General features: G+C 43.6%; 1 protein-coding gene across 4 annotated transcripts in view; it reads left to right on the top strand.

Moving 5' to 3' along the window:
- PDZD2 (PDZ domain containing 2) overlaps window positions 1-14,666 on the top strand; it is a 201,117-nt gene that overhangs the window by 140,401 nt on the left and 46,050 nt on the right. For 3 of the 4 annotated variants that reach the window (XM_026794602.2, XM_005488779.4, XM_026794598.2), the window contains 3 exons: window positions 5,695-5,837; window positions 6,478-6,610; window positions 8,712-8,879. The exons of the other annotated variant lie outside the window; for it this stretch is intronic. In XM_026794602.2, coding sequence (XP_026650403.2) covers window positions 5,695-5,837; window positions 6,478-6,610; window positions 8,712-8,879 — 444 coding nt within the window. The remainder of the gene's footprint in view (window positions 1-5,694; window positions 5,838-6,477; window positions 6,611-8,711; window positions 8,880-14,666) is intronic. 4 annotated transcript variants of the gene reach the window in all.

The following is a 14,666-nucleotide window of genomic DNA, read 5'->3' as shown; positions in this document are numbered from 1 at the left end:
AAGCTTCTCAAAGTAAATTTTTATAATGCATGGAACTTGCAACTTTCTGTTCAGTGTCACATTTCCAGAGCAGCTTGGTGGCTGGTGAGGAAGATGCTTGCTTCTGCTGCTCCTGATGGGAGACCCTGAGAAGTTTGTAAGTGGGAACTGGTCCCTGCAGACAGACAGTAAAAATACATGTTGAATTGAGGGCGGGAGTCATCCCATGGGCTGTATTCAGGTCCGTGTCAGTCAGTTGGTGTGTGCATACAGACTTTGCATGGTTATTGATAGTCTTATCAGGGCTTATCTCTGTTTTTGTTTTAAAATTGTTACATATTTGCATCAGCTTCGTCTGAATTGCTGCTGTGACAGAAAGTGTTTTTTCATAGACAACTATTTTACATTTTCCATTTTACTGTCTGGCTTTTTAACTACTTACGGTGTTTCTGTTTTCCATTTGTTTACACCTTGCTCCTGCCAAGCTTTTCTTTTATGAAAGATTTCAAAGCAATTTTTTTTCTTTTGTATATACAGATTTGCAGCTTCTTGAACACAGCACCGTCAAAATAAGTCAAACCCCTTTTAAATCCCCTGCAATTAGCTAGTGAATGGGAAGTGGGGGAAAGAATGGCTCCAGTGTCTTTTGCTCATTTATTTATTTATTTTCCTCAACACTCGGAGGAAAAACGTTCCTTTTTGTTTTATTAATGATGTGCTTATGAAATGGAGTGTTTGATGGTGTGCACTCGGAGCAGGCGGAAGGCGAGCTTCCCCACGTCGCGCTGGCAGCACGCTCCCTTTCTGATCTGCAGCTCTCTTAGTTTATTCCAGATGTAGGCTCGCTCTCAGCAGAGGCTGCCTGATGTACAATGGCTTCATGGTGGAGAAAAAAACGGCCTGTGGGGACCCACTGGAAGCTGCCAGTTGTATTCTCTATTCTCACTTGTGGTCGGTTACATAAGATGACCCTTCCCCTGTGGGCCCACCACTTCGCAATTAATCCAAGTAGAATATTCATACTGTCTTTTAAAGCATTTTAATTATTTGTAACCTAGGCACTTTGAAGTTGATCAGATTCAAGCGGGAGGAGGCATGATGTTATGGTCCAAAGGACTGCCTGCTTGATAGAGCCAAGTTGGGAGGAAAGTTGAGTCACTAAGAGTGATGTAACTGTGGAGAATAGAAATTAGCCATTAGTCCAGCTGCTGCCTGACTTGACCATTTGTGTTTCTGCTTGCTGTGTGAGGGAAGTAAAAAAATGCAAGTCTGGAAGGGATTTCAAGAGATGACCCAATCTCATCTCATCCTCTGAGACTGACTTTGACAAATGTTGGTTCATCATGTCCATGAAATCCTTTGTTGGGAGGAATCCATGTAGGCAAGGCTGCTGCTGCCTGGGATTACAGGCAAAGTCCATGGGGTGCATCTGGACAGAGTTAAGGTTTATTCAAGTCCCTGACAATTTTTTGCTTCCTATTGCTTTGAAACTCTCAAAGCAAGTGTGTCTTTCTGAATGTCCATCTTCGCCAAATCTCAGGTGGATTGCATGGCATTCTTTGGATTGTCTTATACAAGTATTCATGTCATGGTGAAAAACAAAGCCCACTCCACAAAATTTGAAGAGTTTAATAAGAGATAATAAGAGACAGATCAATAAAGCAAAAGTAGCAGCTCTGAGTGCATGGCAGCAGCCAGAGGTTCACTCAGTTTTTTTAGCCAGCAATCCTTTATACTTTTGCATTGCATGACTTTCTCAAGTGACTTTGCACGTTTTTGGAGCCAGTTTACTACAACTCCGCCTTCGGTTGCCACAGCATTGTATAAGTCCACAGCTACAGTCTCCAAGGGTCCATCAGGGGGACAGTCCAGGGTGGTCTTCTGATGCCACTTTAGACTTCCTTTATGGTATTTTGTTCTCTGCCTTGCTGTCTTGGTTATACATTTTTCAAAAGCCCTTGTATCTTGTGATACATCCTTTGCAAGCAGGTTTACATCTTGTGATAGCCTGGCTTTAGGCGCAGTTTTAGTTACACTGTTCACAATAGCAATTACGATTGCACTTTATCTACAGAAGTAGTTACAATTTATAATAATTTGGAAAAGCATATACACAGTAGCAAAAGCCAACTGTTGCATAGCAGATGGTAACATCCTGTTAAGTCATGAGCCTGTCCTCAAGTGCTGCACAGGGTGCTTGTGACCTGCTTTGGCTAAGGAATATAGTTGCCTCTCCTAAGGAGTAAGCAAGGCTGGATATCACTTGATCCCTGGCTGTGGTAGGGGCTGGTAGTGCCCCGCTCTCTGTCCTTGATGAGGATTTCTGGAGTTTGAAACTGAGCTGGCATCAGCGCTTGTGTGCTTTGTGCTTCAAGCGCTTTTGCACCAAGAGCTGTGAGGTCACATGTACGGATTTCCTGTGTCTCTGGTGAACAAAGCTGGGGGGATGTTATTCTGAGTAATTTAAAAGTGAAGCTCTGAGAATTATTCTGAGAGGATGGGAAAATTCAGATGTTAATAGAAATGTGGAACTGACAGCAGCTGAGCAGCAACTGGAATTGTGCAGGCGATCAAAGAGCGGTCAGCATTTAAACTCATCCTCTGGGCAGGGATTAAGCAGGCTCCAAGGGCAGTGACATCAGACCTACAAAATGCCAAAACCAACTGCACTTGGAGTTTCCTTTGGGTATTGCAAGTCTCTGGAGTGGAGTGAATGCACCAGAATCCTAGCTTTCATTTAAACACTAAGTGAGCTGGAAGCCTTTTTGTTCATGAAGGAAAGCTTGAAAATAGGATACTTCATCATTTTCAAAAATAAACACATTCATTACTACTTTTTTTTTTCTTCTTTTTTAAAGCATTTAAGCTTTGTGTAGTTTAACCTGGGAGTCCTCAACAAAACCAGCTTTAAGTAAAATTTAAATGCATTTATAAATCCTTAGAATTGGCACAGAGCTTTACTTTTAAGGCTTTCATGTGATGGACCTGCTTAAGATGCACGTTCAAAGCAGCACCATTTTTAGCCAGCTGTGAAGTATCCCATGCTGCTTTGTACAGAGAACACAGCAGCTTCATGAGGAGGGAAAGGGGGCTCTGCTGGACACCCCCTTTCTCCAGAGGCCTCAAGGCAAGGCTGGCAGTCTGCTCTTCATACATAGCCTTCAAAACCTGGGAGTGACATCCCTCAGAGGTACGTGTGTGTTGGTGGGGGGCGTTTGCTTTCAGTGCATGGTTAAGTGAAGAACTATGAATATTTTATGAAGGAAGGGGAAAGAACAGTGAGGGGTTCTGATCTCCAGCTGACGACGCTGAGTTGTTTATTCCCCGTGAAATCCCTGCAGCTGACCGAGGACTGAAGGGACAGCATTTTCTTACACGGGACTTGGTGGCAGTGGCATTTGAAAATGACTGAAAGAAATTCATGTTTGGGCATGTGCCAGATGGTTTTGTTGTCTTTGTGGATGTGTTTTTCTGCCCATGTTTGCACTGAGCAGTGCTTTACTTTGCAAGTGCTTTTGATTACTTTGCAACAGCTTTTTATTTTAGTGGGCATTCAAAAGGAATGAGATTGGTACTTCCATCAAGAGCGGTAGTCTTGCCATTTGCTATTATTAAGTGCTATGTATATGAATATTTGAGAGTTGGTCAGTTAAGAATAAATTTGGGAATTTTTGCAATAAAATATGTGGTAGAGAAGAGCACTAAGGAGTCCAAGCCAGGCACATTGTGGGCCTTGGTGTAACTTATGTTCTAAAAACCTTTTCCAAGTCATTAAAGGCAATTTTATGATTGTATTGTTAAATTTTATTGGAAAGTCTGCTTCCAAATTGGGTTTAACAAAGGGGCATTCCAAGTGGCATCTTATGAGAATGATGGTCATCTTTTCAGCCTGGGCTTGGTTGGGGGAGGTAGAGAGATTGTATTTCTCTTCTGTACTGTCTTCATTATGTGTGCAAGGTACTTCACAGCAATAAAACTTCTTTGGAGCATTTTCATGCTGTAGTTCAGTTCTGTTTTTTAGCTAGATAAATATAGTTGACTCTTGCCCCTGCATTTAACACAGCGTCTCATGTGTCACTTTAATTTATTTTAAAGCATCCTCTGTCCTGACATGTCCTGTTATTCAGCTGGAGACTGGCCTTTTACAAAGGCATTGAAGATCCCAGTTAAGCCTGCTGGGATATTGCCCATCTGCAAGGCATTCAAGTTAACAAATTACCCACAGGTGTATGTTTTCAGGCTCAAACTTTGGGTCACCTCTTAGAGAACCTGGTTTAGTTTTTCTGTTTCTCCTACCTGTGGTCTAAGGGCTAGGATTCATTAATATCATAGATGTTGTTATTATTAATATTCATGTTAACATTAGTAATGTTGGTGTTGATAATAATTAATTATTGTTATTTTTCACTTTATTCTTAAGATATCGTTGTAGCTACTGACCTCTTTGTTCTTTTTTTCTGGAGAAGTAATATTGTAAAAGTTTTAGGGATCAAGTGAAAAAAATCCACATTTTTTTCACTTAATACTCTGATAAACAACAGTGGCCTAAAATCTGCAGGTTGCTGCCACAGCCCTTGGGTTTGCTGATATATTTAGCAGTTCTCCTTCTCAGAAACAAGAAGCAATTTGTGCATGCTCTTCACAGTTTGCTATGAAATTTTAATCATCTTTGCTACTTGGGCGTTTGGGTAGTGTGAGAATGTTACTTGTGTGCATAACACACCCAGTCAGAAATAGCTGACCTGGTGCCTGGTGACTACAACACATGGCTTAAAAATTGCCTCCAAATTGTGCATTTTGCTGTCTTACAAGCTTGAAAACTTCCAAGGGTTTTTCATAATCCTGTAGTCTTGGTTCTTCCCCTCTCTGACAGCATCCTGGCAACTGCCTTACTTATCTTGCTTGCTTGTTTTTCTCTTTCCTTTTTTGCTCTGCTGATACTGTCACACTTGTGTTTCCTTGTGCCCAGTCCTGCCAGTAGGACTCATGGGAGCTAGTTTCTGTTTTGCATTTCATATTGCTCCGAAGTTTGTAAACTGCTTTTTGGGTAAATCTTTACAGCAATTAAAAATAAGCAAAACCAATAAAGATGTCCTGAACATTGCTTATTACCTTGCTTATACTGAAAATTATTCTCCACAGTGGGTAAATTTATTATTTACAATCTGTGCCACAGCTGCCCAGTAAGACATACTTGATTGGCAGCTGATAATTTGAAGTTGGTGGTTTTTTTCCTGTGTCTCAAATCCTGCAAACCCTTCTGGAGAGGGAAGCACTGCTGTGTGATGCAAGTCTGGTCCCTGCTGCAACAGCAGCTGCACCACCTGATGTTCAAGGTCCCCCTTGAACCACATCTTGGTCCTCTGCAGCCCTGCATGGCTCATCCTTGAGTTTTGGCGAAGGGATTTGAGGCCACTGGTTGCTCCGGGAAGGACCAGGGCATTGAGAGCCTTGCGTGGCTCAGAAAAGCTGCAAACACCCCTGCAAGGAAACTTCTACGTGCTGACCCTGCTCTGTGCTGCCTCCTCCTTTCTGCCTCCTTCGCTTGGACCACAGCTAACATAGCAAAGCTCAGCAGAAACACCAGTATAGCTTGGGCTATACAGGTGTGTGGTGATGGGCAGCAAGGTGCTAAATAGCTCCCTCCCATACCCTCCAGCCCTCTCCTGGTGTTCCAAATCAAAATTGAAGGACTTTCTGCACGTTTTCTCTCAGCGAGAAGGTTGCCGCATATGGAAGATGCACATCCTGAAGGGGACGGACGGGCTGGGAATCCAGATCACGGGAGGCAGAGGGTCAAAGCGGTCCCCTCACAGCATCATCGTCACCCACGTGGAGGAAGGTGGCTCTGCACACAGGTGAGGTGACAGTGATGCCTTCATGGTGGTGGGTGGGATGGGATAACCATCACTGTTATCTGGGTTCATGAGAGGAGTTCGGGGTTTTGCCCTCCTGTGGTGTGAGGGTGAGAATATGGCATTGTCAGACTAAAAATTTATTTTTGTTTGATCACTGAAGCGTCTTCTAGAAGGTTTTGTCCAAACTGTAGACAGGTCAAACACTTCCTTGCTGGTGGAGGGAAAACCAAGGAGCCTGATGGCTTGTTGGGCTTTTCCCCCAAGTCCATTTTCGGAAGATGTGCCTTTCCCATGGGATCAGTTGTGCAACCCCAGGGTCCTTACTGACTTCCCTGCTGTTCCTTATGGGGTGGAGATGGGGCTTGCTACTGTTCCCTTACCTAATCCAGTGGGGCACACAGAGGACTTGTGGAGTCTCAGCCCTGCAAAGAGGGTGAAATTCCCCTGGTTATAACAATGATTTCAGGTGGGCACCTTTCTTGAGCCCCTTTTTCTAGAAAGTAATACTGTGCTGATCACTGCAAGCTCAGCATAGTGAGATCGTACGTTGTCCGTGCCTCCGCATCCCACCACGTTCCAGTGGAGCCGGGCACTGTGGTAGGACCACCTGCATCTCCGTGTTCCCACTGTGTTTCTGCAGGGATGGCAGGCTGATGGCCGGCGATGAGCTCCTCATGATCAATGGGCAGTCGCTGGTGGGGCTCTCCCACCAGGACGCCGTGGCCCTCCTCCGCTCAGCCGCTGGCCTGGTGCAGCTGGTGGTCTCCAGCAAGGTACAGACATCTCCTGGGTGGGCTCACTAACGTACATCTGCAAGTGTGTGAGCAAGTGCTGCGTGAAAAGGGCGTATTTTCCATAGGGAATCACGTGTGCACTTCTGCTGCTCTAAATTTAATGCGCAGCGAGGGGAAATATATCAGTAGCTGCCATGAATCTGTGGCAAATCAGCACAGTATAGACCAAATTAATGATTTGCTTGTACTGTCACTGTCACTCAGTGTGCAGATGAGCATTTATTCTTGCACACGTTACCTAAGTTTCGGCCAAATCCATTTTCTTAATATTACATGCTGAGTAGAGCGGGCTGTTCTGAGCCTCTTCTGCTTCCTGCCTGCACAGCCTGTGTACCTCTCATCTCTGTCCTATCTGTGTGCTTGAGATTTCTTGAAAATTATCTCTTGGCTTGAGTTCCTTATTTTGTCCTTGTTAATAGCATGGAATGGAGCTCTTACAGATAAAGGAACATGAAACTTCAGGGAAATGAGAGTGGAACTTATTTCTCAGTTGGACTCTTCATTCTGCCTTGATCACAGAAGAGGTTGATGGGATATTACATAATATTTTGCCTCTTTGTTTAAGAACATCCTGCTCACCTCCATTTGCTCTTCTCCATGGAGCATATCCTGCTGCCCCTGGACCTGGGTTGCTGCAGGTGTTTGGTGCATGGCCAACCAACCCCCAAAAGCACCCAGGGATCTCAAATTAGGACCTGACTGCAACGTGGGGGATCACCAGGGCTTTTGAGGTGGTGACAGGAACATCTTGGCCCAAATAGAGCACTCATATACCTGCATTTCCAGGGTGTCAGCAAGCCACTGTGTCAGAATTTTAAATATTGCTCTTAGCTTCACCTTCAGATTTCCCCAGCCACCCCAAAGCAGGTTTCTGTGACTTGAATGCTCTTAAGGCTTCCCTGGATGCTGCATGCACGTGTTTTTCAAGAAAAGTCTCTATTCCACCATATCCAAAGTGAAGAGCCTGTGACTTCTCTAACATTTCTGTTAGACTTTGAAGTTCATTGCAGACCTTCTTCAGAGTCACAGTCTAGAATTAACCCCACAAGTGTTTATTCTGGAAACACCACACTTTGTCCTGAAGTAGGTACATTTTGTGTTTCCTTTAGACAGCTGGATTCTGCCAAAGCACGCCGCAGTAGACTGCATTTATTTCTCCTTAAAATTAAGTGCTTGTTCCTATGGTGACCTCATCAAAATAATCATCATGCAAAAACTTAGGGCATAAAACTTCAGTTTCCTGATCAGACTGTGAATCTGCCTGTCCTGGGCTCTGTACATTTGGACAGTTTTCATATCCTTGGAAGAGGGACTTGGAAAGGCAAGCAGTAGGGAATACAGCCTGTCCTGTATTTCTGGCAGCCCCAGAAAAGGTGTAGGTAGGTGAAGTGTTCCCTAGTAGCTCCCTCTGGGCATTCATTATTTGTTGGTATAGGAATGTAGCTTTGCCTTTTGGTCTGGTGATCAGTAACACAGAATTTGTTCTGAAAGCATTGAGCCTGTCTGGCCACTGCTTTTGGCTGAGGCACATGTGTGCCTACCAGAAAACATGGCAAAGACTGGAAGCAGATGCTTGAGCATTGGGAATGAGTTGGTAGAGGATTGGTGGGTTAGTTTTCATTGTATTGTCCTAAGTAGCATTGTCAGTGTATTATTCTTTTGTCTCTAGGTAGATAAACATGTAAAGGGAACGTCCGTAGGGAGGGAACAGGAGCACAGGGTGTGATTTGGGTTTCAATGGCGTGAGTAATGAGGTCTGTCAACTCTCAGTTCACTCTCAGTGACATTTATTAAATCCAAAGTGGGGAGGAACAGGCTGCCAAAGAAGCATTTATTTTAAATTCTTCTTTATGAAATCTAAATATTCTAAGCATGAATTGGCCTACATTTATTATATATAAACTTTAAAACCAAGCCTGCTGTTTATAACCAGACCATTAAAAGTTTGAGCATGTGGAAGTGTGTAACACAGGGAGGATTACCAGGGAGCTCACACTGGGCAGGTGAGATGGGGCAGCTTTACTGTGGCACTGGTGTTTTTCTGCATGTGATGTAATATATTGTGTTGTCTCTTGGGTAGGAATCTTCTGAAGGGGATCTTCTGAAGTATCCATCTACCAGTTTGCCAGACTTGCTTAGCACTTGCTCAGTCCAAGACTCTGTCTCTTGCACTGACAATAAGGAAAATGAAGAGCCGGAAGAGGAAGATGTGAAAGGAGTGAATGTGTCTCCTGAAAAACTGGTTGCTGTAAGTGTGGTTTTGGTGTGACATTTTTACTCTCTCTCTCAAAGCCCGTTTGCATCTGTCACATTCTTCTACAGCCTGACAAGGAGCATGTCCTTGGGACCAGGCAATCCCACCCCACCCAGCCCTTCTCTGCACGGGATGTGGGGGAGAAGCTGGAAAGGGGATGGCATTTACCACAGTCCCTGCCACCTCTGAGCTTCAGCAAGGCAGCAGCACAGGGAACAGGAGCTCTCGAGGCCTCCAGCCTATGTTGCAATCATGGTTTTGTTTTTCTCTTCGATTGTTTTCCACCCACTTCCACTGCTTTTGTTGGATCTGATGCAAAGTCTCTTGCCATGCTTACGCAGTTACATGCTCTTCTTTCCCCTCCTCTTGTAACAAAACTTCTTTAACAGTTTATGATCCAAGTCCTTGAAGTTTATTTGCTCTGTCAAAGCCAACAGACATTTTGGAGGAGGGATAGGAATTTCTGGCGCTGAACCATAGTTGAAGTTCTGAATAAATGCTGCTAGTTGATAGTCTCACTTGCATTCCCTTCAGGGCTGCATTAAGAAGAGATTAAGCGGGTTATTGTTATTTATTTGTAATGCAGCAGCTCTATGAAACTTCATAGGTCTTCTGGGCCTTTTTTTTGTATGGTGCAGACAAAAAATAAAAGTATGTTTCTAATCTAAAGAGCTTGTGGACTTGTTTTCCGACAAGGGAAGGCAGGTGGATTCACTTGAAGGTTTTATCTACTTCTTATTTTCCCTTCTTGTCTTCCCCTCACACTCTTTTCTGTTAAAATAAATCAGTTAAACCTTTCAATGGCTCAGATATAATATTGGTTTGGTGATTTGTTTTGGTCTTATATTTTTACACTTACACCTGAGCAAAAAGGCTGTTCCCCAGAATGAGTCTCATGATGCTGGTGTTTACTTCCTACATGCCTGTCATCTCTGACTTACTTTGAGTCAATGTTTATAACACTCTCACACATCTTAATACTCCGAAAAATTTTGTTATTTCTTCACTGTCTTCTTTTCTATGTGCGAGGGTGCCTTTTTTGGGGGATGAAGGGAAAAACAAATAAATGTGGGACACTTAGCATGCTGATGTTGGTGTAGTGTTTGTGTGCGAACTTGAGTGGGCATCTAAGCATTCTTTTGACTATCAAAATACTTTGAATTCTTCTACATATCATGCTTTCTATTCTGGTAATTTCTAATAAGGCTATGGCTTGGCAGCACTTAAATATAAAAATCAATTTAGACAAAATTTAATTATGTGTGGCTTTAGGATTAAGCTCCCTGGCATTCCATTGACTCTTTCAGCACACACTGGGAGTTATCTGTCACTTGGTTTGCTCGTGTCTATTCCAGCAAGGCTCTGCCTGGTTGACAGTGACGGCTTTTTCATGAAGTGTTTCCTTTCCAGATTAATGTCGTGCTCAGGGAGGCTCAGGATGGTTGAGGTGCTCGTGACCATGAGGACACAGCTGCATGAGCCTCCCAGAGCCCTTCTGCTTGGCCTTGAGCTGAGAGCCTGCCCTGATGTCCATCGCAGTGCCACTGCAGCTGGCAGTGGTGGTGGCCACTAGCTCAGAGCCAGCTGGATTTGCCTGCCTGTCAGCCGCTCTCACCCCTGATGGCAACAGCTCTTGGCTTTCAGAATGCATCGCTGGAAGGTTGAGGGGAAATCACAGAAATATGGGTACAATAAACGCTTCAGAAGTGTAGCAGCAGGGGTTTTTTTTCATTGTCTTCTCTGCTTCTAGTAATTTCTTTTGTTGAAAGGATGTAATTTAAAGAAATGTAATAAGTTATTGGTGACTTTCAGGACCTCTTCTGTTTTTGCTTGATCTGCAGATGAAATCATTGCTTTTCTGATCCAAAGCACAGAATGTGGTTGTGTTCCCCTTGCAATTGCTGTGTCAGCCTCAGAGTGCAGACAGGCCTCTCTGCAGCCTGGGGTGGGCAGAGTCTGTACTGTGTAAACCTCTCATTTTTTACCTTTATTCTCATCCATCCCACTCAGGTCTGGGCAGCCTGAGCTGGGCTGGGCTGTGCAAATACTGCATACCACAGAGGAAGGTAAATGTATGGAAAAGATAAAATTCAGGTGGCTTTTTTTCTCCTGGCAAGACTGGGAGGATTTTTCATAGCAAAGCTTAGAAGATGATTTCGAGACCAGTATGAAATCAAAGCATCACAAAATTTTATTTTTAAATTTATATGAATGTATAGTCCAATTTATTATTGCACAATTGCTCTGGAAATCACTGCTCTGTGCTGCTCTCATGCTTTTGATGATATTCATGTGTCTTCTCTTTCTCTCACATATATTCTATTATATCTGTACTGTAGATAAGGGATGACAGTGTGGCTGAGGATTAAAGCAGGAACTAAGCTGGGCTATTTTTAATCAGCGCAAATGTAATTGTATTGGACTTTCAGGATGGGTGGTTCTCAAGGTCTGCACCAGGTAAGTGAGACTGTGATCTCAGTCTAAGAGTCACTCTTAGATTTGAAGCTGACTCTCAACTCAGCCCTGTCCAGGAGTTAACCTTTCTCACCTCTGACAAGTGGTTAATGGATTTTCTTGTTCACTCTGCAGGGCTCTGGAGGGACTTAAAGGAGTGCTGTCAGGTGCTTATGTCATAATGAGTAATTCAGAGTGTTTTATTGTCAGCTGAGGCTTCACTGTCCCTTTTCTGGCCCAGAACAATGTCTGTCTAATTCTTAAAAAAGTCTAGAAGATACTAAAAACTTGCAGGAGCATCTAGGTTTGCCAGAGATATTGTGTCATTAACTTCTCTGTGAGTACAATCCACTGCTGAATGTTCAGAGTTCTATTAATGTTCATAATTAATAGACCTGATGGACTTGTGTTTTAGCACCTAATTGCCTAAAGGCTGAACCAGGCAGAAAAAAAAATCACTTGGAATGAAGGTTTGTATTCAAATATTCATCCTTGTAGCTACTTAGAACTCAGCTGGACCAGGCTCTTAAGGAAAGTGTCATAAGTTGTCACTGTTTTGAAATGGAACACCACCCTAAGGTCGCTTCCAACCTGGCTTATTTTAAAAATCGGTGGGAAAAAATAGTTAAAATTAAAGTTATCTTTTCTAGATGGTGGTCCTGAAAAAATTTCCCCATGAGCAGTTGTTTTCAAGTTTTTAAAGTTCTGCTCCAGCATTTTTGGACATGAAAATAGAGTCTGAGCTAGTCAGCTTCTGCAGAACACAGCAGAAGAGTTTAGTGACACTTGAAAACTGTAATTTAAGAGAAGTATCACTTTAAGTCTTACTTGAAAGTCCACTTGTTAAGTTTCATTAATAAAAATCACATAATACAATTTAAATGGAGTTCTGCTTTTACAGTCTTCTTATGTGAAGCCCTGTTTAACATGAAACATGCCTTAAAGTTTTAACTTCATTAAGACTTGTGCTGCTAGGCAGAAAAAGGATTACATTAATGTCCTTAAAGTGCAATTCTTTCAGGGGTAGTTTGTCTAAAATGTTCCTTAACTTCAGACACTGGCCAGAGAGTTGTGTTATCCTAAACGGTCCTGAGACATTTCAGGGATTTTAACTCCTCCACCTCAATCCATATTTTGCCATGTGCAGTTGACACTGCTATTATAAAACGTCACTATTCATGTCCAAGTGCAAAATAGGATAATATGATAGTATTTACTTTGCATGATTTATTTTTAATTGTGGTTCACTTTTAGTAATGTTTCTGTTGTTTGAAATTGAACCTGTCATTGCATTGCTGGCTGGTGGATGAACCTGGGAAGTGAACTCTAAAGAGAAGGCTCATCTGCCAAGAATTTACAAAGTGTCCAATGAATTTGGGGATTTTTGGTCCCTAGACAGAAGCATGCGCCATTCGTTCCTTCAGAAGTTACTTGCCTTTGTGTTGTTCAATATCTGATGGTTTGAATATTTTTTAAATATTCAGCTTCAGATTTGTAAAACACAGCAAGAGGGTGTCTGCCTCAGAAGGTTTGGATCTCTAGTTGCTGGAGGCATGGATGGAAGGTTGGGGACTGCTCCTCTGTACTTAAATCTTGTGTTCTTCCCAGATTCCTAAATCTGCTATTGCTGATGCTGGAGGCAGGACCCTGAGCTGAGTCTGTTCCATGCAGAATAGAACTGTAAAAAGAGAAAAGGAGCTCACCCTCATCTCTTCCTTTTGAGGGGGTGCTGGGAAGGGAATTTGCCTCCCTGGGCCCAGGCTCACCATGCAGGCAAGCCCTGGGCACACCACCTCTGGCAGCACCCCCAGCTGCGTGACCCTCTACTGTGGGTGTCAGGGCCCTTCTACTCATATTTAATCATTTTGAGATGACCTGAAGTGTGGGATGTCAGTGCCAGGCGTGTTGCATGCAGAGACATCCCTGACCCTGCAAGGTGTTCACATTCGTACCAGCAGCAGAAACAGGATGGCTGCTGCTAAAGGTTCCCTGTGTGATCCACGTTACCTGATCCCTGCCAAAGCCCACTTGTGGTTTTCATGCAAGACATGTAGCTGAAAGGGGATAAATAAACCTGTTTGGTGAATGTGAAGAATTGCATTTGTTTAACTCTGCTCCCTCTCAGTTCATATTTTGTTTTTCTGTGCTGTAGGACTGACTAGTTGTTTTCTGCCATGAGCCTTTCTGTCTTACCAGGGAATCCACACATAATTACCTGTAGCCATGCAAGCATAATGAAGAACAGGATAACAATGCCATAACTTTAAAAACAGTCTTGGGGTCAAAAGTTCTTCTGGAAACACTGAGAGAGAATTTCAGAGAAAGCATTAACATTGAGAAGGAACAGGAAGCATAACTCAACAATTAAATGTGTTCAGGGCGTGGAGAGGGGCCCTCGTTACTTGGAGTACTGGAGTGTTTGTTCCCATTAGGGCACTGCAGTCTCAACACAGGCTGCAGAAACACAGCTCACTCCTCAGACAGCGCTGCATGGCTGGGAGAAAAGCAAGAAAAATATTTTCCTGGCAGAAATTTGCTTAGCAATGAGAGGCTTTACTTAGGGATGAGGGGAAGGGAAAGAAATTGAAGAGCCTGGTGTGGGGCTTTTTTATGTACTGGGAAGGGTTCAACAACTCTTTTCCTCTTTGTGGTGATGACTGGCAATGTTTGCAGATCCTGCCCTGTGCCCCATCTCTCTTGGAAGGGGCAGGCAAGGGCAGGGTCCAGCTGTACCTTGGCATGGCTCACAGCTGCTGCTCAGCTGTAAATGCTGAATTTGTTGGAAGTCTGGCTGTACTGTACCTTTCTGAGGTACAGTATATGTCCAGCATATCGATGGGCTCTGTGCCCATGCAGTGCCCTTCCCTCATGCTGTGGTTGATGAGACACACTGGGTCCTTCAGTGACACCAGAAGCAAGTTTTCAGAGTAAGTGTAATTAGGAATTTGGGCAAGAGAAAATGACAAAATGCTTGGAGACCAAATCTTGTTCACACAGTGTTAGGGCTTCTAGTGTTTCTAGAAGCCCTATCACATTAAAATAGGCAATTGCTGTTGGACTTGTTGTGGGGGGTTGCTCAGCAATGAGCTGGTTGCGGTGGTGTGACCCTGGTCAGGGCTGGGTGAAGGTGTCACTTGAGCTGGGGGAGCAGGAAGAGTGCTGAAAGGCCTCCAGGGGTGCAGCATCTCTGGATTACTGTTTTTCACACATTGTAAAATTCACCTGTCAAGGAGACATTAACATGAGTGTGTTCTTCCTGTCAGGAGGGAGCTCCTCAGAGCACTCTATCATTCCCATTGCCTGGCTCCCAGCCTTTCTGGGCCTTTT

This window comes from Zonotrichia albicollis, chromosome Z (genome assembly GCF_047830755.1).
Source record: "Zonotrichia albicollis isolate bZonAlb1 chromosome Z, bZonAlb1.hap1, whole genome shotgun sequence".
Taxonomy (NCBI): Eukaryota; Metazoa; Chordata; class Aves; order Passeriformes; family Passerellidae; genus Zonotrichia; species Zonotrichia albicollis.
This window is presented reverse-complemented; position numbering and strand designations above follow the sequence as displayed.